Source organism: Ursus americanus, chromosome 4, assembly GCF_024610735.1.
Source record: "Ursus americanus isolate L20-20 chromosome 4, mUrsAme1.1.p, whole genome shotgun sequence".
Taxonomy (NCBI): Eukaryota; Metazoa; Chordata; class Mammalia; order Carnivora; family Ursidae; genus Ursus; species Ursus americanus.
Window position 1 is genome coordinate 92,827,891 of NC_142130.1, and position 25,100 is coordinate 92,852,990.

General features: G+C 47.1%; 1 protein-coding gene across 5 annotated transcripts in view; it reads right to left on the bottom strand.

The window, feature by feature from the left end:
• Nucleotides 1-25,100, bottom strand: part of ERG (ETS transcription factor ERG) — a 177,059-nt gene that overhangs the window by 53,815 nt on the left and 98,144 nt on the right. For 4 of the 5 annotated variants that reach the window (XM_045813481.2, XM_045813480.2, XM_045813478.2 and 1 more), the window contains one exon: nt 1,496-1,713. The exons of the other annotated variant lie outside the window; for it this stretch is intronic. In XM_045813481.2, coding sequence (XP_045669437.1) covers nt 1,496-1,713 — 218 coding nt within the window. The remainder of the gene's footprint in view (nt 1-1,495; nt 1,714-25,100) is intronic. 5 annotated transcript variants of the gene reach the window in all.

Consider the following 25,100-nt stretch of genomic DNA (forward strand, 5'->3'; position numbering starts at 1 on the left):
AGTGCATTTAGCATTAGATATATAGGTAGCAAAAAGGGCTTATTATACTTGCAACAGAGTGGAAAATGCACTGGGTGTGGAGTCAAACACCCCTGGTTTGAATCCAGGTGTTTTAAACTATGATCTTGACTTAGCCAGAAAAGCCTCAGTTTCCTCTTCCATCGAATGGGGATGAGCCTTCCTCACGGGGCTCCTTGGAGGACTGACAGCTTGCTGGATCTAAAAGGGCTTTGTACGTGATACAACACTAGCCAGTGTGAGCTCTTCCTATTACTCCACGTCAGATTGTGCAACATTAAAGAGACATTATCCTGGGGCGCCTGGGCGGCTCAGTTGGTTACACATCCGACTCTTGATTTCAGCTCAGGTCATGATCTCAGGGTCCTGGGGTCGAGCCCCACCTTGGGCTCTGTGCTCAGGGGAAGTCTACTTGAGATTCTCTCTCTCTCCCTCGATTCCTGCCTCTTCCCCTGCTCACCTTTTCTCTCTCTCTCTAAAATGAATAAATACATCTTAAATTTAAAAAAAGGAAGAAGAAAGAAATTATCCTTTCTTTGTCCTGAGATTTTAAATTCTTTGTGAATATATCTGGGGTATTATATCATCATTAAAATCAACTTTACAGGGGCCCCTGGGTGGCTCAGTAGTTAAGCGTCTGCCTTCTATTCGGGGCGTGATCCTGGGGTCCTGGGGTAGAGCCCCGCATCGGGCTCCCTGCTCTGCTGGGAGCCTGCTTCTTCCTCTCCCACTCCCCCTGCTTGTGTTCCCTCTCTCACTGGCTGTCCCTCTCTCTCTGTCAAATAAATAAATAAAATCTCTAAAAATAAATAAATAAAATAAAATCAACTTTACTTTTCAAACCCACAGCTGATGAAATGCTTTGGAGTGTCAGGGGCTGTCCTGCATTTGATAATACTTCTGTGTGACAGCAGCATTATCGTGACAAACTCGGGAAAGTTAATACTTATACAGGCCATCAGAGCTGGGTTTTAAGTATAAGTAGAGATGAGAAGAAACAGTGTGTATGAAGAGAAGGGGACAGAGGAGGGAGAGGTGGGGGGTGGAGGCCATATGAAGCAGACCCGTCCGCCAAGTCATATGGCCTGGACATATGCTGCGCTGCTTGGCCACTAGCTGACACTCTCCCTCCATAAAAACATAAGACAGCATTATTTTCCAGGCAATAAAAACCTCAGAGATGAATTCTGCCATATGTGGGCACGGCCCCCTCCCACAGAGCCCTCGTGCCTGGGAAATAGAATTGAACACCACATCTTCAAAGAGAGTTCTTGGTAAATATACTACCGGTTTTACAACCTCTATCCTCAACGCAAACCACTGCAGAACACATTTTCTCAGCAGTGCCCGATGTTACCGTTCCATGGCCTTGCTTTCTGAAACAATCTTTGGAGAAACGTGACTAATTTCCACTTTGCCTTCTCAGGGGACAGGAAAACAAGAAGTCCGGGAGAACAGGAGGCAGGGGTCTCCTTACCTGGAGCCATTCACCTGGTTAGGGTTACATTCCATCTTGATGGTGACCCTGGCTGGGGGTTGAGACAGCCAGTCCTGCTGAGGGACGCGTGGGCTCATCTTGGATGTCTGTCCATAGTCGCCGGAGGAGGACGCGGTCATGTCCGTCTTAGCCAGGTGTGGCGTCCCGTAGGCACACTCAAACAATGACTGGTCCTCGCTCACAACCGATAACGCTTCCTGAATGCCCAAAGAAACACACATTCAGGACACGCCGAAGGACGGTCATGTTTCAAAGAGCTGCTGACTCTAGAGTCATTTCTAACTGGGGACCACAGTTGCGGGAACCTTCATGGTATCCATGTCTACGTCTGAGAAGAAAAAAGTAGCTAGCAGTTGGAACCGGCCAGCCCACAAAAACTTTCCTGCGGGTCTCCGAGCATCCCCGGCTTGACTGCAGCCGTGCAGATAATACCCACTTTAATCTCAACTCAAGGAAGTGGAATTTCAAAGGTCTTAGAAGACATTCAATTGCGTGTGTCATTATTTGACAAATGCAATCTATAATTCAAGCAGACAGGGCACAGAATGGCCATGGAGATTAAAAAAAGAAATGGGACGGCAAAACCGCCACGTTCCCAGGAGATTTTAAAGAAGACGCACTTAAGAGAAGAGTAAGGGGACATGGAGCCCGGAGGACAAACGTACAAAGATACGAGTTTTTTCCACTTCGAAGTTATTAGCTGAAATAGAGTTTCGAGGGATGCTTCCATGATGGCAAACATCTGGATGATAAATGAACCAGAAAAAAAAAAAAAAGCTGTGAATTATCCAGATGCTTCCAAATACCAGGATGTTTAAAATATCTGGACCCCTGACTAGCTCTTTTTCTCCTTTATTTGCTGTTCATATCTTTGGTCCTTTGCATGAGTTGGTGGAAAGAAAACAGAGATTCCTTATGTTGGATCATTAACTCCTCTGGGGCTCGAAGTCCCACAAGCAGTTAGCCTATGGCTACGCTTATATATTCTACGGCCAAATCAGCAATAGCAAATTAGATGTGGAAATTTCAACAACTTGAATGATAGACCAGTGTAGCGGAAGAACTATGAGATGATCCAATTTTGGTTTCTATCACAGAAAAAAAAAATCCGTGTGATAGCTCATTTTTATTTGAGCCCTTTGCCATCCTCAGTGTGGCTACTAACCCCTGAGAAGCAAATGCTGCCCAGGTCATACTTAAAAAAAAAAAAAAAGAAGAAAAGAAAAGAAAATTGTGATACTGGGGGGACTGTGGAGAACTTCAGTTCTCACCCCCAAATGAGAAAATGTGAGATCCAGAAAGGTCCAGAACTCACCCTGAAGTGAGCTGTGGAATTAGGGACACGTCCGACTGGTGTTTTATCATCCACTCCCTCGGGCTCTGAAGATGCCTTTCTTACATTTATTGGTTTGGGATATTGTTACATTAGCACTCTCTTCTTCCTCAAGTTGATATTTAAATAGATAAGGACGCTCCCTGTTAGTCACAGAGCCTTAGGAAGCAGCCTTTCTAAGATACAGACCTCCCGCCTCCTTACCCAGAAGTAGCAGGATCTTTAGGAAACCCATGCAATTTCATGAAGCATCCCTCCAAACCCAGTGTGCACTCTGCCACCCGACCCCTCACCTACCCAAGGACTAACGTCACAAATACATGAACTTCAAGGCCAGACGCACTGCACTAGGAACCAGCGAGTAGGAAGAGCCACAAGGACAGTGCTCCGGCCCCCAGAGCACGGCCAGGTGCCTGTGCATATGTAACACCCCGCCACCCCCAACTGCTTAAAATCCCTCAAATCACTGCATGTGACCCTTGGGGCAAGAGTAAGCTGGCAGTGGAACCGGTAACACAAAAGGACAGGTTGTGCCAGCCAGACAGCCAGGATCAGACACTAGGAAGGAAAAAACCCCACAAAACTAGGGCATCTTTGAATACAAGGCAAAACCAAACACAGCACCCACCGACAGCAACAATACAAGGCAACAGCCCCGAAGCTCAGTGTGTAGCGAGGGGCATGGGAGGCGTCAGGGCAACTTAAAGATGTGGCTCTCTCCAGCGGTCACAAGGGGAGAGAAGGAATCTCAGGAATCTAAACTTCCAGACCTGGGCGTGAAAGTGCAATCCGTGTCGCTGCACAAACCTGGTGCAGGAGTGCTCTTTGATAAAGACATAAACCAAACCTTATATACTGTTTGCAGAACAGAGTCTCCCTGCCCCTAGCAGCGCCAGACGGAAAGGTTTCGCACGCTCAGAACAGGAGACAAGGCTGACAGCTGCCCCCTCCCCCTTGCCTGGTCCCGCAGACTCCCACCCTGGCTCCGAGGGGGATAATACACTACGTCATGTTCGCATCGCCTCCCTGTGAAGAGAAACATGAATAAACGGGCGATTGATCTCAGAACTTGGCAGAAACAGGTGAGCTGTAAGGGACAGCCCCAGTTTTAAATTAACAAGTGAAAACGAAAAAGATTTTCGCAACAGAAAGAGTCACAACGTCAAAATAGTAGTAGACCTCCAAGATAAAGCAGGGTATTCTTGCAAACCCTTCCAATGACCAAATCAATGGAGCATAAGGTTTTAAAAGTAGACCGAAGTCCCAGAACTAAGACAAGGCTCCAGTGTGTGTTTGGAGAGGGAGGAACCCGTTCTCACATCTGGCAAAGCATTATTTCGGCACATGGTTTTCTAAAGAAAGAAATCAAAGTTAATTGAGATCGATTTAGGGAAAAAAAAACTTACAAAGCTAAAGATAAGGGAGACACACATCTTTTCTTCATAGCTTAAAATTCTCCTCAAAGTTAACCTTGCATAAAAAATGAGAAAGGTGGTGTGATTCAGAATATCAAAGGTTGCTTTCGTTCGCTAGAGGAGAAAGAGCCCAGAGTGAGGGAGCTTCAGGATAAACATCTCAAGAAGAGTAAAATGTAATCCACATTCTGGAAAGATAGAGCAATAAAAAAAATAATAATAAGCATGCCCCAAAGTGATTATAACTAACCCAAGAGTGCCGAACACCTAGAATTAAGGTACAGGTCAGGAAAAGGAAACACACAAAATCAACCTCTCTCTCTCTCTCTCTTTCATTCTCTCTCTCTCTCTTACACACACACGCACGCACGCACGCCCATGTAGCCCATTTTAACAATGCGGGGAGTAAAAAGAAGCCGAAGGGTGATTTTCGGAGACCTACTTCTGCAGGAAAATCACTAGAATTAACTGCTGCTCTCCCTAAGAGAACAAGCCGCAGACGCCACAGACCAGCAGCATCTGTCCGTCCATTAGACTTAGCTATATTATGAGACGCGGGCTTCGTCATCCCTTTGGGTCGATATGAATGACAAAGGCTATTGCATAGGATTCTCCCGCCCCGGCAGCTCTGGGACTTCAAAGCGGGAGAGGCTCTGCCCAGTAGGATTAAAACCAGAACGGAGCTCTGAACACGGGCTGGTAACCAGGAACACATGAATCCCTCAACTCCAGCTCGGCGAGGGACTTCTGGCCTTGACTGACGCTGTCCCTGCTTCCCAGCCTGCCGCCTGGCTTCCCTCCTCGTCCGTGGCCATCTCACCTACCTACCTGCCTACCTGCCAAGGTGTCGGCAGATGCCTTAGTTAACATGTATAGGTTAGGCTCTCAGAACCTTCGGCCCGGCGCGGGGCTGGGGAAACTGCTTTGGTTGCTTTATAGCAGAGAACTCAAAAAAAAAGTCAAAACCTGGCAGAACCATGGCATCATAATTTAATATGCCTGCCTCTATGTTACTATAAAAAGACCTGAACTTTAGATTGGTGTGTGCTAGTGTGTGGGGGTGTTTTCTCTGTAGCTCCTGGAAAGTTGGGATAGTCCGATGTGGCAAGTGGCAGACTACCAATGTCATTTTTTACGAACTTGTGAGACACACATAAATTCTAAGCAAATTGCCCCCAAACTAAGGGTGCTGCTGCGTTAGTACTCGAGTGTTTATTATTTCATATGAATACCGAATACACCAATCACATACAAGGCCCATTCCTTTGGCTCTTGGTCATGGGACAACCGTTGACGGATAGTTCCAGAAAGTGGGGGAGTTCTCAATTAGATGATATTTCATAGTGTGAGACTAAAATTTGATTTATTTTCAAGGAACTACATGTGGGTACAGCGAAGGATCCAAATGCTGAGATTAAAAAGACAGTAATAAAAACTCAAATGCACTTTGTAAAGGCACTGACATTTTCGGCAAAAGACGTCAGGGATCCTGAAGCAGATGAATTCCTTTCTGTAACAGATGAATATTTGTGAGAGGCTCCTATAGTTCCAGTACAAGAATTAGAAAACGGGGTCTGGGCTCCTATTTGCTTCAGATTTGTGACCCCCATGGTTAAAAGTTCTATATTGCTAATCCAGAGAACCCCTAGTACTTGGATTTCCCTGAAATCTGGGCTTGACGGGGAAGTGAGTCCCAGAATGAGCAGCTCTCTTTCATGCCTGGAGCCCAGTGAAGCCCACGGAGGGACACGGTCCTTCCATGGTTTTCAAAAACCCAGAAGACAGCCGGAACTCAACGTCCATAGAACTGGATTCCCAAACCCATCTCCAGCTTCCTCAAGGGTCATGTGCCTCCGATAGTTCGGAAAAACAAGTGGAAAGACTAAATGGAGCGAGCATGCTGAGTAACATGATGGTCGTGCTCTAGAAAACATTCTTAAAGACGTCGCCGCTGTCACAACATAGTGTCCGATCCAGAGAGCCCGTGTCATCTAAAATCAGGAGCCTGCCTCTTCCACGGGGCTTCTCAGCCCATTACAACCCAACACAAAGCTCGTCCTTCAACTTCTCCCACACAGAGCCAAGGAGAATTTGCGCATCACGTAACTCCACCCCTGCCAGGAGTAAGAGATCTTTTCGCCACTTTCTCTGGACTCACAAACAGCTGATCCATCACATAATACCCGGGTTGCCCTGTTCATGAAGCACTTTGCATGCATATCTTTTTTTTTTTATGTTTTTTTATTATATTATATTAGTCACCATACAGTACATCCCTGGTTTCTGATGTAAAGTTCGATGATTCATTAGTTGCGTATAACACCCAGTGCACCATGCAATACGTGCCCTCCTTACTACCCATCACCGGTCTATCCCATTCCCCCACCCCCTCCCCTCTGAAGCCCTCAGTTTGTTTCTCAGAGTCCATAGTCTCTCATGCTTCATTCCCCCTTCTGATTACTATCTGTTTAAAGCCTACGTCACTGACTTTCAGATACGCCATTTTTCAGTTTCCCGGCTCTGAAATCTGGATACATCTTACAGTACGTGGCGTGCCATAGTTCATGGGCAGCACGTCTTCCTCCTCGCTGGCAGATGAGATAGTGGTTCATTTTATAACCAGTGGCATCTGAAATCTATGAAAAATGGTCATTCGGTTCTGACAATAGTCCCGTAAAGTCAGTCGTCTTTCCTGGATGAGAAAGCGGGATTGAGAAGAAGAGTGAGGTCAGTAGTGTAGACCAGACAGAAGCAGGGTCCAGGGCCCTGTGTCCTAAGGCTGCACCCTCACCGCTGCCCGGACCTTATGAGAAGGAAGGAGAGGTCTAATGGAGGTCACGTACAGAGTGCTTCCCGACCCGGTCTTGTCAGGGCCATGGAAAGAGCAGAGCTGTTATCATAGATAAGAGAGGGAACCTTCTAGAAAGAGAGGGTGTAGAAGGAAGAGGTGGGAGAGGGTGAGGCAATAAATGCCCAGAATCCCAGGATTTAGGATAGAATTGAAGTATCAGCAGAAGATGGAAATGAACCCTCTAAGTCCAACAGACTCTCCCATGAACTTAAAAGCTACACAGCCATCAGGCCCTAGATACGTTCGGTATTTCTTACATAATCAACATAGCTGTTCTTTTCTTTGGTCAACCAGATTATTCAGACTCAAACTGATGGTCGCGTATTGGGATGCATTCATCGTGGCTGGATGCCAGACTTCCCTCAGCAAATAATACACGGGGAAAATAGGACAGGTGGGAGCACCATTTATAAATATGCTGGACCCAATGCCACTTGGTGGCCTTAAATGGATGTCTGCAGACCTAATGGTATTGGAAAACTATTGATTAGGTTGTCTCATAAGCTCAATTGTTTGTAGCTTCTCTTCGAGACAGACCCTATGCAGTGGATGCTCCTGGAAAGTCACCTCCTACTCACATTTGGGAGAGAAAAAAGCAACACAAACAGAACAGACAGTGCACGTAGGGGATACCTCCACCCCCCACCGTTCACCCAACAACCACACACCAGCTGCTCAGGAATTTCTATCCTACACGTGTGTGCTTTCGCATTCAGATAAAGCCAACATCTCACGTAATAAGAAACCTCATCTGACCAGTGTGTCTTTTCATTACGAGACAAAAAAAGGCAAATGTTAAGTTACATGGGACTTGTCAAGGTGATTCACGGTTGCCCTTTCTTGGTAGTCTTTTCTTTTTAACCCTTCAGTGCGGGAAACATTAAAATCGTAGATTAAATGCAGCATCTAGCTTTGTGGCACGTTTTTCTCATTTAACACGTTGCTATTTCAGTCCTTCAAAAAAATATAAAAAATCTTGGAGTAACCTCAAAGGAAAAAACACGTGTAGGCAAATGAAGTCCCTTTAAAGAAGGTACTTCTCCAGTATGGTCTTGCTGCAGCATCAGACAAGACGACAGCACACAATGCCAGCTCTGTGCTAGGAGAACGAGACATGGGCTGGAGCAGAGATATGGAGATATATCCAGATGTGTGCATATACCCTGCCACACACAGATGCACACCCATCTCTCTGTCCACAGTCCATCTATCCACGTCTCTATCATCATCGTTACGCACAGAGCACTTGAGAGGACCTTCACATATTCCCCATCGTCCAGCACTCTCACTGGGACAGATGTTGCCTAGGTGATGCAGAAAACCTGAATTCTCTCCTTTCTGTCTTTCCCCATTTCTTCCTTTCTCGTCCTAGAAGGGTCTTTCCCTCTGCTCAGTATATCCCTTGGAAAAACACTGAGATGGAGACTGGCCCCCCTGATGACCTCCTGTCCGATTTCCCTGGTGTGCACTCGCAAGGTGTCTCCTTGGCTCTGGGCAGGCCGAGGCGGTCCCTGGGATTCTCTTTGCTCAGATACTCCTCCCCCAACTCCTGCATTTGTTAAAATGCAAGCACTTTCAGGGCAGGATCGTTTGGGCATGTGTTACTAGCATCAAAAGAGCTTCTTAACACCACATGTTTGCTGATGTTCCTATTACCCATAAAAGTCATGAAATCATATTACAGCCCCGACATAACACAATAAGTGGGGTCCCTAAATGTCTATCATGTCACAACAAGACATCCACACTTAGGAGATCATTGGATTTTGCAGCCAGCGACCAGGAATCCAGAGGCTGTGTCACTGGTAATATGTCCATAGTCACCCTCATGGACCACACGACTGCAGCAGGCTATTGCCTTAAATCTGTGTAGGCAGAAACTGGGGACTCTATGTAGCTCGGAACATACAAATAAAATAAGGCTTCCTGGAAGATGAGAATTCCAAAGCAAGGAAGAAGCATTCACAGGGGCCTGGAGCTCTGCAGAAAAATTTCCAAGAAAGAGTAGTTCTATCTCACACAACGAAAATGAGATTTCAATGAACCTGGAGCGATTAGAAAGCCAGCAAACATAATTTTAAAATGACTTCTGTTTACTTGCTCGGTGATACGCAGGATGCCCTTCCGAGAATTTGAAAGGAGAGCGAAAGGAGACTATTTCTCCCAGCAAGCAAAGGGTGCACAGTTTCAGACGTGCAAGATGAGTGTGTCCCAGAGACCCACCACACAGCTCGGGGCTGGCGTGAACCACACTGTACTGTCGACTTGAACATTGGCTACAAGGGTGCGTCTTGTGTTAAGTGTTATCACACACACACAAATAAGTAAATAAAGAGGGAGGAAGGAAACTTGTTGAGGTGATGGACGTGTTTACAGCCTGGATCGCCGTGGTGGTTTCATGGGTGGATATCATCTCAGCCTCATGAAGTTGTAAACATTAAATACATACGGCTTTTTGCATGTCAATCAAGCCTCAATAAAAAGATTTAAAAAAACTAAAGTAACAATATGTAAGTGATGTTAATAGCTTCTTTGTTCTCCTACAAAGAAATGTATTTCTTCCCCCCACCCCCACAGGCTTCTTTCCTTCTTTAGAGATGAACAAAAAGTGTGAAAACATGTGCAGAAGCATCCTGTTTGTAAGTTTGAGGTGGGAGGAAACGCAAACAACACAACCACTGCCCCCTCCCCATAGACCCTCCTGCACCCTTGGCTCTGTGGGGCCTGGAGCTCCACGTTTGGTTGTGTTTTCCAAATCACCGCCATCAGAGAACACCCAGAGATGATTCGTCAAAGACTTCATCTTCTTTTTATCCAGTTTGTATTTCTAAGTAATTCATTTGAGATGAAATGTTGTCTTTTCGCTTTTTAAAGATTTTTTAAAAGATTTGTCTATTTATTTGAGAGAGAGAGGAGGGACAGAGGGAGAGAGAGAAGGAGAGAAGCAGACTCTCCGCCGGGCACAGAGCCTGATGTCATTTTCGATCCCACGACCTGTGAGATCATGACCTGAGCCGAAATCAAAAGTCGGACGCTTAACCAACTGAGCCACTCAGGCGCCCCTCTTTTCACTTTTTATAACCAAATTTGGGATAAGCATGGAGACAACCACGATGCAGGAAACAACATGGTAGAGCATAAGGGCATTGGATCTGGGGTCAGAAGACCTGAGTTTGAAGCCGGATTCTGCCCTTGCGCCCTGTGCCACCTTGGGAAATTTGGGGACCACTTTCTGCTCCAAGTCCCAGAAGGAGCTTGCTGGGAGCTTGTTGGAGATGCAGATTCTGGTCCCCAGCGCTGCTGAATCAGAGTCCACTCTGCAATAACACCCCACGTGCACTGGGGATCTTGCATACTTGCATAGCCAAGTGCAAAGAGAGCGGCCTTACCCTTGATGGAGTCTCAATTTCTTCAACTACAAAGACAGCGTTGGTAACAGCTGCCCAGCTCCCAACCAGGGATGTTAAATGGACCAAATGAGCCAGCATATGTAAAAGGTTTTTTAAACCTTAATGTTGTATTTCAATTATTATCACATTACAGAAAGTCAATGTACCTGACCTGAATTCTTCACATGGTTCAAGCAGTGGTTTGGACTATCCATTTCTAGTCATGTTGATGTGTAGGACGCAGATGCCAGAAAAGTATGATTCTCGTATGTGCAATTAGTCACCTACCTTTGTAAGCACTACATTAAAAGCCAAGTACCTTTATCTATATGGGGCAGAGAATAAGCGACCGCCTCGGCTTTTATTGTCGTTCCCGATCAGTGCTTGTCGGGTTTTTGGTTGTAATTCTACATTAGTTTGTATGATATCAATTGAATGTAAGTTTCATGTGAGAAATGATCTGGATCCTCTAGTCAAAACTGTACCTTTAACTGCTGGCAGATCCCTTGGCATGCTGTTGGTATTCTCCGTATGAGTAAGTGGAGGGAGGGAGGGATGGTGGATGGAGATACCATGTTCTTATAACATAACCCCTATTTCTTTCCCTAGAAGAGCCCATGGCATACAGTTGATGTTCCTCTCACTCCCAAAAATGTGTTCTCTTCCAGCATGTGGGATCCCTGATGCTTTCTATTTCAACTTTCCCTAAAACCTCATGGGTTTTTAATAAACTTGTACAGGGACGTGTTTCTACAGCAGCTTGGTTAAGAAACTCAATGGGACCAAGCTATCCTGATTTTTGAAGCTTATTTGCCAGGTTGGAATGCAGGTGACTCAGGCTTCAAGAGGCACAGAGGAGCCTCAGAACAGCACCCCAGGCCCAGAGGGCGGCAGAGTCTTTTGCATTTGTCCTCTGTTGGAACAGTCCATTTCTGCACACAAAGGGCGGGATGGCCTACCATCCTTCTCATCTTCAGAAGGAGCTCCGTGAAAACAGGCTGCATTATGCTTGGCCTTTTCAAAACACACATGCGTATGCTAAAAATACAATACACTGCACATCTGGAATTGGTCTCATCCATGAATCTCTGACACATGGACTCATTGTTTTCGATAAAATTCCAAGAATTTTATTCATGAGAAACTTCTGGCACAATGGAAAACCCTGGCAAGCACAAGATAGGAGCAGCAGATGTCCCGGCCTCCGCCCACAGCGCTGCTAGCTCAGCTCATTTTCATCAGGCTTCGCTCTCGTGCCTTCAAGCTCCCAATCCAAACTCCCCATAAAAAGGAGCAGTACGGCAGCCTTACTTTAAAACCTGAATGGATGCCGTTCCATTGGTGCACCACACCAAACGGGTGTGCGAGGGCAGATTCGACATGCAGGTGTCAGGAGGGGCATATGGGGGCATAAAAGCAGCAGCAAGACCACCGGGTCACTGGTTCCAGACGCAGGTGCTCCCTCAGCGCTGCTCAGGCCTGGGGCCCTGACTCCTTATCTCCGAAACAAGGGTCTGCTCTTCTGAGGTTTCCTAAGGTCCCTTCTTGCACCAAAATGAAAGTTATTTAATTAGTGACATTCTCTTCCTGCCAGGGCCAAACTGTAAGCCCCAACCTTCTCTGTCTCCGAGCAGATGTGGAGACCTGGCCGTGGGGGAGACGTGGGGGGTGGCCCATTTATCTCCCCGGTGCTGCGGTTGCCAGAAAGGTTTAACAAGTTCAAGTTAGAGGTTAACTGTAGGCTCTGTCCACGCTGTCCTCGATTTTAATTTCCCATGTCCCGTGGCTACCTTCTTCCTTGCTTACCATGAGAGCATAGAGCTCATTTCATGTCTTCAGGTGTGGTTAGGACCTAATCTCCTGCATGGGAACTTGGGGCTGTTTGGCCCATAAGGTACAGAAGTAATAATAAAGTAGGGTTCTGCTGACCAAAGTCTGCAGAAGCCAGGACGATCGGGTGAGGGAGGGAGCACAGGTATATGAAGACCCCACGATTCACAAGGTCCAGAGACCTCCTTGCTTTCCTTTCCATCCCCACCCCCGAATAATTGTTGGCACAGCCCGCATACCATATAAAGCAGAGGCAAACATGGACACTTTCTCTCTCTTGGACACCGACTCCCACTGTGAAAGGAGCCAAGCGCTCCCCCACTGTGAGGATCCCCTCCCTGCCAAACTCCTGCTTCGGCTCTATGAGTGATGACGCTGCCCTCCCCGGGGCCGGGGGCGAAGCCTGTGCTTCGCAGAAGATTTTCCAGGACATAAATCTGCCCTGGTTGCTGCCCAGGAAGGAGACAAGTAGCCAGGGTATCATAACCTTTGTCTGTGCTCTGGGCTGAGCTCATTCTTCTCCCCTGATGTGGCATGGAGCACCGGGGAGTACCTCGTCACTGGAACACTCTTCACGCACCAACAAGCTAGCTGCCAACAAGACTTGATTTTTACAACTCTGGGAGCGCTGATCTCAAAACCTAATGCTTTTGAATTCTTCATTGTAAACTCGTCCAACAATTTCAAACGACACACATATATCATAACTAACAGTGCTCTCTTAGAGTCTAGCTTGAGCCCCTCTGGAAATTGGCCTACTTAGGAAGTCCAAATTGCTCTTTAAAACCTTGCAAAACAGCAGGTGGCCTAACAATCTTAACGAGCCCTACACAAGGATCTAAACCTCAGCTCTTGGATTGCCTTCTTAATTGGGACCTCTTTACTTACTGCAACTGAACACTCATGGAAAAAGGAGAACCACTGATGTCCATGTGTACCCATTTTTCCATGCAAGAGAGGAAGTTTCCAGGGCTCAGGCCCATGTGCCCTGTTGCACAGGCCCACGCTGCACAAAGATAGCTGCTGGGTGGGTGAGGGGTGGGCACCTGCCTGCCACGCTCTACGGCCAGTGCAGAGCTAGCTGCTGTCGGAGGGGTGGGGTTTTCTGTGTTACTCACCCCCCTATTTTGCCAAACGAGCCTATGTGTATATCACACGTGGCTCTGTCTACTCAAAAAAGGTGACTTACCTGGAACAAGACATGATTTGCCTTCCCTGTCTTCTAACCCAGGAGACCCGCACTGATCAGTACCGTAAGCACAGGTGCACTTTAAATTAATTTAAAAAATAAAATGACGTAGGCAGCACCATGTAGCTGGAAGTCACGGAGCCGCTTCTGTCCCCCTTGACTCTTAAAGCCGTGAGCTTCCGATCTAAGAGCGAGCAGACGGGTGCCCCTCTGAAGTCCCGGTCAAGTGGGGGCCTAGACAGGCTCCCATGGGCCCTGACGTCTGAGGCTGGCTTGTTACCAATGCAGTTGACGCCGACGCCGAATTCCCACAATCACAACGCGCTCCACCAGAACTCATCCTTCCACGTGGGTCTCACTAACGTCTGCTGGCTTTTCACTCATGTTAATGTCACCACCCTTCATTTTTGCTTCCAAGCGAAAAAGTACATGTGTGTCCATGCGCTCTCGGCAGGTGGGGGTGACAAAACACAGCCATCCCTATTTACGTATTTGCTAACTCCTTAATGGATTCTCCTCTCCCGCCGGCTGCTCACACCTTGCAGTCTCGGCAGACGCTGCTCTGCTGGGCAATGAACTCTCTGCAGCGCCATCAAATCCACACGTCCAGCTTCCCTTTGCTGCCCATTCAAGTGCGGGCAACGGACAAACTCTAAAAGTCAAAATGAAGGGGTGCCTGGGTGGCTCAGTTGGTTAAGCGTCTGCCTTTGGCTCAGGTCGTGATCCTAGGGGTCCTGGGATCAAGCCCCATGTTGGGAAGTCTGTTCTCCCTCTGCCTCTGCCCCTCCCCCCAGCTTGTGCTCTCTCACGCTCACTCTCTCTCTCAAATAAATAAAATCCTTAAAATAAAATAAAATAAAATCCAAAATAAATAAGTACTTATTTGTAGAGTGAATTCGAACCTTGCTGCTCAAAGTCCGACGCTAGGACCAGCAGCATCAGCAGCTCCTGGGACCCTGCTGTGTATACTGAGTCCAAGCCCTGACCCAGAGCCTCGGAGTCCAAATCCCAATGGACAAGATTACTAAGGTGAACTACACACACAGGAAGTTCTGGGAATTGGGTCAAAATGTGGTAAGGGGTCTGGAAAGAAGGAAAAAGCAGAGCGGAATGAGGAGAGCCAGGAGGAAAGGGGGAGACTGCTGTTTTTAATATAGAGCGGTGAGCGAGGTTCTCGTGGGGGAGGCGAGGCCTGAGCAAACTTAAGGAAATGGGGGAGTGATCCCCATGGGACTCCTGGGGGCCCTGGTGTTTGAGGTGGGACACCGGGATCAGGGGCAGCAGGGAGGAAGCGCTATCAGGGGGAGGGAGAGCGTGACTCCTGGCTGAGGACGGGATCCCAGGAGGCTGAGGATGGGCAGAGCCGTGGGCAGGACCTGGTCTCCTGGGAGTGAAGGGCAACCAGGAAAATGTCTTCTTTCCCGAGATGTACTAATAGTTTTCACCTTGTAAGGGTTCTGCAAAGAAAATTCTATCTTTTAGATTGTATCATTTTTAAAACTAATTGTGATCAGAATGCACACATTATGCACGCCATGTCTACACCAAGAACCACACCTAATAAGACACGATAGCTGTCTTTTGCCCCCTGTGCGATGGGAACTTCCATGCACCCTCACATACAGAAACTCTGGGAACTCAGGATGCGTGCTTTTCATTCAGACTGGCTGTACAGGGCCGTGAGGCTTCCCTCCATCCCGGCCACCTCCTATAAAGGGGAGCCCTCAGGGAAACCAACCACTGGCAGTCAAAATGAACACCAGCACCGAAGTGTTCCCCCATCCTCGAGTCAGGGCTAACCCAGGGGGCAGACGGTGTGGGATGTGCAGGTGTTGACAGCTTTGGATGGCGAGGGCAGGTGACAGGTCTCACTTCCGATCTGCTCCCCTCACACCCCAGCGAAAGCTTCAGAGCTGGAGAAAGGATTCAGATGACCACCTATTTCCTCTTTAAACAAAAGGATACACTTGCTTTAGGACACAGGCAGTCAGAAGAATGGTTTCTACTGTGCTTGCCTATCAAGAACCCTGAATTCTCAGAGCTTTATCAGGAACGCGCCTCCTCATTGATAAAGGACGATGCCCCTCTTGCTAAGGAACCTGAATCCAATGTTAAAACTTAGCATATCATCTGTGTACTAGTTTCTTAAGGCTTCAGAACAAAGCACCCCAGATGAGGGGGCTTAAGCAACAGAATTTCTTCCCTCACAGCTCTGGAGGATAGAAGTCCAAAATCAGACTGCCAGCGAGGTTGGTTCCTTCCCAGGGCTGTGAGGGAGGGATCTGCTCCCGGCCCCTCCCCTTGGCTTGTACTCGGCTGTCTTCTCCCTGTGGCTTCACAGAGTGTATGCCTGTCCGTGTCTCGGACAAGTTTCCCCTCTTTATAAGGACACCAGCCATATAGGATTAGGGCCACCCCGATGACCTCGTCTTTCCTTGGTAACTACTGTGAAGGCCGGCTGTCTGAATAAGGTCACGTTCTGAGGTTCTGGGGATTAGGACTCTAACATGTGAATATGGGGGGCACAATTCAGCCTGTAGCAGCCTAGAAGCTCCTGGAGAGCAAAGAATATATCCGTTTCGTTCGTTGCTGTCCCCACCTGCCTAGCAGAGTGTGAGGTATCAGACTCAGCCCTATAGGTCAGCAGTTCTCAAAGTGTGTTCCAGGAACCTCCTGGGGTCCCAGCACCCTTCTAGGCAATCCCCTGCTCCACGTTGTTTTCGTAATATGTGAAGACGTTATCTGCCGTTTCCATTTTGAGCCTCTCACAGGAGTGCAGTGAAGTCCTCCAGAGGCTACAGGACATGCAATAGCAGAGAAGACTCTACACGGAGGCGGATACGAGAATCCAGCCGTCTTCTATTAAACCAGACACTAAAGAGATTTGCAAAAATACAGGACAATGCCGCTCCTCTCACTAAATATGTTTTTGGAAAATATCGTTGTAAATGTGTTCTTTACATTAACACATAATGAGTCTATTGCTGTTATTTTTAAATGAATTCATAAATAAATGTTTCAAAACAATCTGTTTTTGTTTCTAATTTGGTCAATGTCAATAGATATAATCCATACAGACAATGGCTTCTCAGCAACATCAATTTTTAATGGTATAAAAGAGTCCTGAAGCCACAAGTTTGGGGACCATTGCTGCAGGGATTTAAACTGACCGGGACCTGGTCCATCTTCTCTGAAGTATCGTACAGTCTTACAGCGATAACGTACTTTATAAAGAAAATATTTTTAGTTGCTAAATGCAACCAAAAATGAAGCCTGTTGGCCATTCCCATAAGTTGACAAAAGGGAGTTCTTATTTTTATTTAAAAAAAAAAAAAAGCCAATCTTGAGTCTCTGAAGATAGCACCGTTAGTGATGTGTTAAATTTGGAACTGACACACTTCAAAAACCAAGAGTCGGGGAGACGGGCATTTTCATGCGTCCCACCTGCTGAGCGCTGCGCCCCCCCGGACTCTCCAACACTGGACAGAATCTACTAAAGATGCTGGCTGCCCATCCCCTCCTCGCTACAAACTACCTACCCACATCTGTTTCCAGCCGAGAGTTCTAGAAAGCACTGTGTCTTTTGGCAAAATGGGAGGAGGTCTGTTGAGGGACCACAGAACAGCAGGAAATGAGCAGAGCTGTAGACCCCCTACCCACTGCCAAGCTGGCTGTGGTTTTGGGGCAGAGCCAACTTGAGAAAGTGGTCCTGGGGCCATGGGCCTGCAGAACCCAGGCACAGACGCCCTGCCCATCTCCTAGTGCGTCCTTCTTGGTACACTTGATGCATCTCTGGACTGGGAAATGCACTCTCTGATGAATGCTAAGGACCATTCTTTTTTTTTTTTTTTAATGACCAGGATATTTTAAGTTCTAAACTCCTCTCTTAAATACTTGAACATTGGAAGATCCACCCTGTTTATTTCCTTGCTGAAGACTGCATGTCATGTCTCATTTTAAAGCGGATTCTCAATAAAATAAAATAAAATAAAATAAAATAAAATAAAATAAAATAAAATAAAATAAAACTAAAACAGATTCTCAAAGGCATTCAATTCAAATAACCAGTGGTTGGGCACCCACTAGCACCAACCTAATAGGCACTGGTGGTGGTGACAGAAAGCTGGATTGTCCTCAAAGTCGATTATTCTAGACAGACCGTAATTACTGGAATAGAGGGACAAAATACCTGGAGAGAAAAGAAGAGCAGATTTGTCAGGACTGGGCAAATGCAGGCTCCATTAGAGCAGGGATTTCCTTCTTTCGGTGACTTCTCTCACCCATGCCTGGAAAAGTGCCTGCACGCGGTGGACCCGTGGTGATTACCCACCATGTAAATTCCTAGCATGTGGGTGCTAAGTGTGGTGCTGGTTTGTGGATGGTGGAGGAAGGAGGGAGGAGGGAGAAAGGGAGGAAGGAAATGGTGTTCATGGGCCTTGAAGAATGGTGGGACTGGACAGGTTGAGATGGCGAGGACTATTTTCAGGTGGGGAACCCGTGACAAAAAGCACAAAAGTCAGACCAGTAGGCCCATCCCCTGTGAGCTGGAGAAGGCCCAGGATGACGTGCGGTGGGCAGGCTGTAGAAACTCAGATTGGATCCACAGTCCTCATTTCTGAAGGCCCTGGATGGGCCATTCTGCACAAAACATGGGCTTCTTACTTCCATGTTTCCATAACTTCTCCATCCTGGTTGCCACTGTCTCACAGCCTTTCCATCCACGATATTAATCACCTCATCTAGTTTGGGATTATATCCCTCCTCTTTCGGTGAGGCACACGCTTGATTATGACTTAGATGAATTTTAGAATGTAATTCATTTGTTCCACGTTAGAGGAGTGGTTTAATTTCCTAAGATGGCCTCTCATGAGCTCACAGTCCTTGAAGACCCACTGCCCAGTGGGAAGGGATATGTGTTGGAAGCAAAAATAAAAGCCATCAATTTAAAGAAAGCCAAGTTTGGAAAATTCTATCTAAGGATGGGCAATTCTATGATAAAATGGCACTGACCACCCAAACAGGCACAGGGTCTATGGAGAATCAACTCACATATCTGAGCCATGACTTGTATTTACCAACTTCACGGACAGTTAATTTCATTGGTTTGGGTCTATGGTCTCTTCTGAAGGTGGGACAACTCACAACAAATCGTGAGGTCATGTATGCACTGAAAGGCAGTGCTCCTTTACAGGAACAATAATCACACTGTGTCACCCTGCCGTCCCAAAATAAATACCAGCATCCCAATGTGTCACCAGGACCCTAGAAACCCTTAAGTTCTCCTGCAAAGAGGGGCCTTGAGCTTGGTTTTCTTAATGACTGCTCTTGCATTCACTTGCGAGCGACCTGAGCAATGAAAGTCATTCCCAATCAACCAGGAGAGGCAGGTTAACTCGGCAAGGGATGGCCGACATCATTTGACTTTCCAGAAAAACCCTCCTTTTCTACTGATTCAAGAAACATGTGCATGTGCTGCTGAAAATCAGGACCCTGTTCTTGTGCCACCGAGTTAAGGACCCTGCTCTTAGCTGGATGAGGTGCCACCTTGAATTTCAGAGAGAGATCCAGCTGCACCACAAAAGCCATAACCAAGAGATGCACCAATGTCAAAGCTTATGCTGTTAACGCTTCCGAGGGAGTATGTACGTTCAGGGGAGGGAACGTGCTGGTGTCTTGCCCTGTTGCCCCTAACGCAATCTCTTCCCTCCTACCTGGCCCCAGGACTTCTATACATTACCAGTTTCCCAAAAAGGAGCCAGAGACTGAAATCTGAAATCAGAAGCACATTTCCAAGCAACAAATGCATGATGCTAGCAAGTTAGGTGCAGTGGAGGCAGGTATGCTGGTGGGGATGGAGGAGGAGAGGAGGGAGGTCAGGAGGAAGTCTGTGGGAAACCTGGCAGACCCACAGCAAAGGGTCTTGAAATTGCCAATGTGTTCTCATCGTATTGCCAATTCCAAAGGACTTGGATTTGAGGCCAGAGAGGGATCTGCTAACTTGCATCTTGACTTTGGGGTTTCCAAGAGTTCATACTTATATCTCAGCGCCCGAACAACAGAAAAGCAGGACATAGTCCGGTTGCACAATCTACTGGTTAATTCCAAGGAAAGTCTGCATACCAAAACAAAATGCATCCTTTCCTGGCATCGGAGGGAGAAGCGAGCCACATTAGCAGCATGCACAAGCACACTGGCAGTGTGTGCAGGGCTACCTAGACCTGTCACCCATGTGTAATCCATGCACACGGGCTCCATGCACACCCAGCTCGGGGTCATTCAGGCCGTGGCCTGTTACCCACTCCAGGAGTCACTCGAGCCTTTGTCTTTCTCCCTCCAGCTTCCTGCCTTCTGAAAGCATTCACTGGCCATCAGCCAATGGGGGAAAAGGTGACACTGCTCAATCCACGTCGGGACTTATCAGTGCTTCCAGGAAAAGGCCTGTGGTGGAGAGCCAGGGAAGTGAGATTTGTGGTTCATGCAGTTCTGCACCTTCCTCATTGCCCAGGTCAGTCAATCGATAGTTCTTATCTCCCGACTGGCATGGCCCTGCCTGGCTTCTTGCTCTCTCCTGCGGGGCTGCCGTAGGGCCTGCTGAGCTTCTGTGCAGCTCGATGCAAAGGGAAAACATGTGCTTCTCTGGATGCGGAGCGGGAAACTGGGGTTAACATGGAATAGACACTGTCAGCTTCATTGTTTTCTAACAACAAAAATTAAACTTGAGACAAAGATTTCCCAAAGTCCTTTAGCACCATCCTTGGTTCCTAAAGATCTCTTCCTTGACAAGGACCGTTGGAATGACTGTGGAGATCCGGATGCCCTACTGAGCGCAGTTAATGATGCTGAAAAAGAATGTCATGATAGAGGCAAGAATGGAACATTCTGAATTCCCCTTTGGCAACTGCCACCCAAGGGGAGTCTTGGGGGATGGCGGGGATCTTCAGTTCACCTAACACCCCATCAAGCCACCCCAAATAAACATGCTCTCTCAGCCAAAGCAGTGTGCTCACTCTGAAAACATGACTGGAAGGCAAGGCCTCCAGCCCTTGTCCAACCAGAACGCAAACCCAAGGCCGCCATGGAACTGAAGGGACCACTGAGGGCCCCCTGCCAGTTTCCACCGCACACGCATTTCTAAGAAGAACGGTTTCAGTCACAGAAGCCAAGGAACGTGTGCCAAAGTTCAAACTCATCTTCAGACTCTGGCCACACTTATTTTTAATATTCAGTCTATCCATCTATGAACTCATTAATTCACTTACCAAACATTTATTGACTCGTGACTCTGGGCCATGCACTGAGACAATCAGAACCTCTCGCAAGATGACCCGAGGATTTGATCTACCTGCTAATCGTACGTCATTATTGTAAAAAAATTCCATCTCTTTGAATGTCATCTCATCGAAATTCAGCCACCAATGCTCATAAACATCATCCATGGGAGCTGGGCTCTAAAGCTTCAAGAAGATCCAGCTTTCTCAGGAAAATCACTGAGCACATATGGATATAATTATCTGCATTCTGTTTTCCCCTAGAATCGTTGCATTTGTCGCTTTGAGCAACTTTCTTTCTTCCCTTTAGGAAATACAGTGAAGTATTTCCTTTTCTTTTAGGCAATATTAATTGGTAAGAAATGCGTTTATGATATAATAAGTGAGTTTTCATATTTATGTTTGAACAGACTGAGGAGCATGAAACTAAATTTCTAGGCAGCTGGTAAGCGTGACTTGCTTTTACTTGAGAAAGAAAGAAATGTACAGGCTTATTGTCAACGTGAACGAGGTAACGTTGGAGTAGGAATTACAGCCCGTCATAGTCCCTCCTGTTGTACAGCTCACAGAGTTCGTTTACACACCCAATCCCGTTTCGATCTAATATAATCTTTATACACAAGTATTAACAATTTCCCTCGGAATTGGCCTTTGTGCGAGTGTCCTTTGTGTTGCATACAGATGTTTACAATAGATGTACATCTTTGTCGCACCTCATGGTTTCTGTCTGTCTCAGGCCATTAAACTGTAAGCTCCTGGAGGGCAGCGACGTCTCGAATTCACTTCTGTGACCTCAGGGCCCACCTCACAGTCGCTAAATGGATTCATTCAGCGCAGCCTTGCTTGGCGACTTAATAGCACGGAGCTACAGAGAGCGCGTCTGTGACCCGGGGACGGCAGCTTCCTCCGTCTGTCTCACCTGTTCTGATCCACGAAACAATCGAGACCATGTTGGGCATAGAATAAGTACCAAGTGTTCGCCATGAGTACCGCTTCTGTTCTTGTTACTTATCTGAACTGAAGTTCGTGAAAGGAACGTCACACGGCGATGTGGCCGACGACGGGCCGAAAGGACAGAATAGTAGGGTTTCCGTGTCCTGTCTGCAGCTTTAGCTAAGCTACTGAACAAAGTCATAGGATTGTTTTTTTCAAAATCATTTCCATTAATATAATTTAAAAAATCATTCACACATAAGGGTTCCCTGGGTGTCTTTTCCCGTCATGACTCATGACTGCCTTCACCTTACCAAATACATACGTGACATGTGCACACCGCAGGGCTGAGGAGACAGAAATAGGAAACCCTGGCCTCCCTGAGCAGTGGCGTCTCTTCTCCTCAACATTTTACATTTTATAATTATATCGGTCACCCTGTTTCATCAATACAGCCTTGCACGAGGAACCAAGAGGAAGTGAGCCAGCTCTCGGCATAGAAAGAAGAAAATCAGAAGTACAGTCAACGTTGGCACCATTATATTCTCTTTATACCTGTTTCTAAGAGTCTATTAAAAGTGCCGTCCTATTAGTGGAAGTTGAGCGCGGTGTTGGGTGAGTGTTAAGGACTCACAAGAGGCCACCACAGAAGACAGGAGGGGCTGGGATTCCAGGCAGGATCTGTTAGGAGCCTGTTAATTCTGAGGGGCTTTTGAGACCCTGAAAAATCTGACAGGGGTTCCCTTCCCCAGGATGATCCTTATTTTCCACAACAGGTTTATTTAATACTAACCTTCCCCAGTGCAGTCAGAAGAAGACTTGCTCTCCGTTACGAACAAGTAGCTGGGGCTGTGAATCATGTTCACTTTTTTTGGCCAATGAATTCTTGGACTTTTGATCTTATTGTTCAATTCAGAAAAGAAGGGGATTAAATAGAATTAAGCAAGGAAGCTAAACTCCTTTTTTTCACTTGCAGAAAGCGAATTACAGTTTGGTCACTGAGTAACTTTATTATCTGCCTAAGATCTGTAATTAGGTTTGATGCCCACCGTGAAGCATGGTGGATTTCCTTGGAGAAGCAGAGCTGGGATAGACCGTAAATGTTCAGTGTCCCTGAATATGTTCAGAAGAATGAGACATCGGTCTTTTTAATAATTAAGGAATTCCTCATTCCCTCATGAGCTCTACAGACATCGCCATTCTCAGCAGGAGGAACTGGCAGAATTCTGGGCAGATGGTCTTTAAGGCATCCCTGGCTCTGTCCGTGGATGGCCAGAGCCCCCCTCCACGGTCATGGCAACCCAAACACCCACATGCTCACAAGCACCCTCCCGCGGGGGAGGCAAGAGGCATCTGCTCTGAGCACCACAACATGGTCATTACCTTCCCAGCTTTCTTGTCTTTCCTTACTTTAATATTTAAATCAAGTGATGGAACTATGTGCCTGATTTCATCACTGAACTCCATAATCTAATTGTGGTCTTCCTACAAATTATCATAATTTTTTAAAAAATCTGTAGGGTTTATGTATCATCACTGGCATCCATGACGGCCAACTGAGCTCTAATGAATCCATAAACCAGAGAGCCGAGGCAGTGCTGTGCCCGGGGTACGGAGAAACCCAGCGTCCGTTCCCGCAGGTTTGCCCCGGCACCGAGTGACCTTGACCTTCCCTAGCTCGTAGTCCAGTCTTCCGAGTGCGCAGTATGTGCGTGTGGCTGAGCTGACGTACTCAGACAGGCTCCCTTGAGTCGTCAGAGATTCAATTGTGTTCTGGAGCCCCATGAAATAGATGTTGGATTAGCCATTATGCAAAGTCCTTTACTGGGTTATCTGTTGAGCACTTGGCAGTTTCATGAACACCTTTCAATTACTATTTTACGTGATCCTTTAACCCCCCTGTATAGACATAGAATAGATTCTATGATGCCTGGTCTATAAAGACATGGGTTGTGTTCCCAAAGCTTGACTGTGAGTCTGTTACTTATGACTTCTAACACTCTGACTGTCCATAGCAACACACAGGGTGAGGCTTCCGCGTTAGGGGCTCCTGTCTGCTGCCCCCACGGAGCTAAGCACCCGGTGCAGGGCTCCTCAGAGAGCCCAAGGCCTGGGATGTGGGAGATGGAGCTCCGAGAGTCAGGGGGAAAGAAAAGAAAGCAAGCCTTTTGAAAAAGACATTCCTGAATTGCAATGGCAGGAGGAGGGAAGAAGTCACAGCTACGATGCAGCTTCTCATTCTCGTGACCTTAGGAGGAAGTGGCTGTACGTGGGCCAACTCTGCTCAGACCTGCAAGGCCAAGATTGTCGGCCATGTCTTGGTGTCCATGGAGCTCCCCTCTCCTGTTTTCCCATTTCCAGGAGCCCCAGCAGGGCCCAAAGGAAATGAGCTTTGCAGCCCCATCTCCACACTTGAACGTGGCCGCTCGGGCCGACCCTCAGCTCCTGGCCACCAGAGCCGGCGTGAGGCTCGCAGCAGCCACCAAAGGGCCGGCTGCCCAGGACCTCAGACCTGTTTGAGGTCCACTTCCTTCTGAGCGGGGGCTTTGAAGCATGGGGCGTTTTCAGAATACGGAACAGTCTACAAAAATGTACTTCAAAAGGAAACGGAGGAAGTGCTCCAAAAAAAAAAAAAAGAGTAAACAAAAAGAGTCAGAGACTCTTCAAAAGCACACAGGAACCAACCTGAGAGAGAGTTCCCGACGCCGTGGTCAGAGCTGGAACAAGCGCCCCACAAAATAAATCGCAGGAGCGTCGGATTACAAGCCAAAGCACAAGTAAAGATCCAAATACCTGTCCTCACGTGAACAAATAACACAATCAAGTAACTAAGCGGGGAGAGGAGACAACTCTTCTTTACAGACAAACCCCAAGTAATAACCGTAGAAGGAATGAGAGAAAAAGAAAATCAGCATCAGCAGCCCACGGTCCAAACTGCTGCGGGCAAGATGTGCGGACAGGCGCTACAATTAACGGCCAGCGCTTTAAGGAGAAACAGGGTATTTGAACACCCTCCAAATATCTCCTGCAAACTGTGTATTGATTCCTGTTGTTATGTTGATATGTCCACAAAATCTTTGATATTTCCCCGTCCGAGATGGAGCTTCATTCCCCTCCCGCTGAGTATGGGCTGCCCTTAGTAACTAATTTCAGTTAACTGAACTGACAAGGAATAAGGTATGGCAAGGGGAAAAGCAGGAACTTTTTGGTGGAGAAAACCAACGGACACCCAATGATTCAGGTCAGCATCACCAGCAGGAAGGCAGACAGACATCATGTAGCCACCCGATCGGACGCAATGAGATGGACACATCACTTCTTAGGTGTTTATTTCCTAAGTACCTGCCAGCTCTTCCCACCTGGGACAAACCCCAAA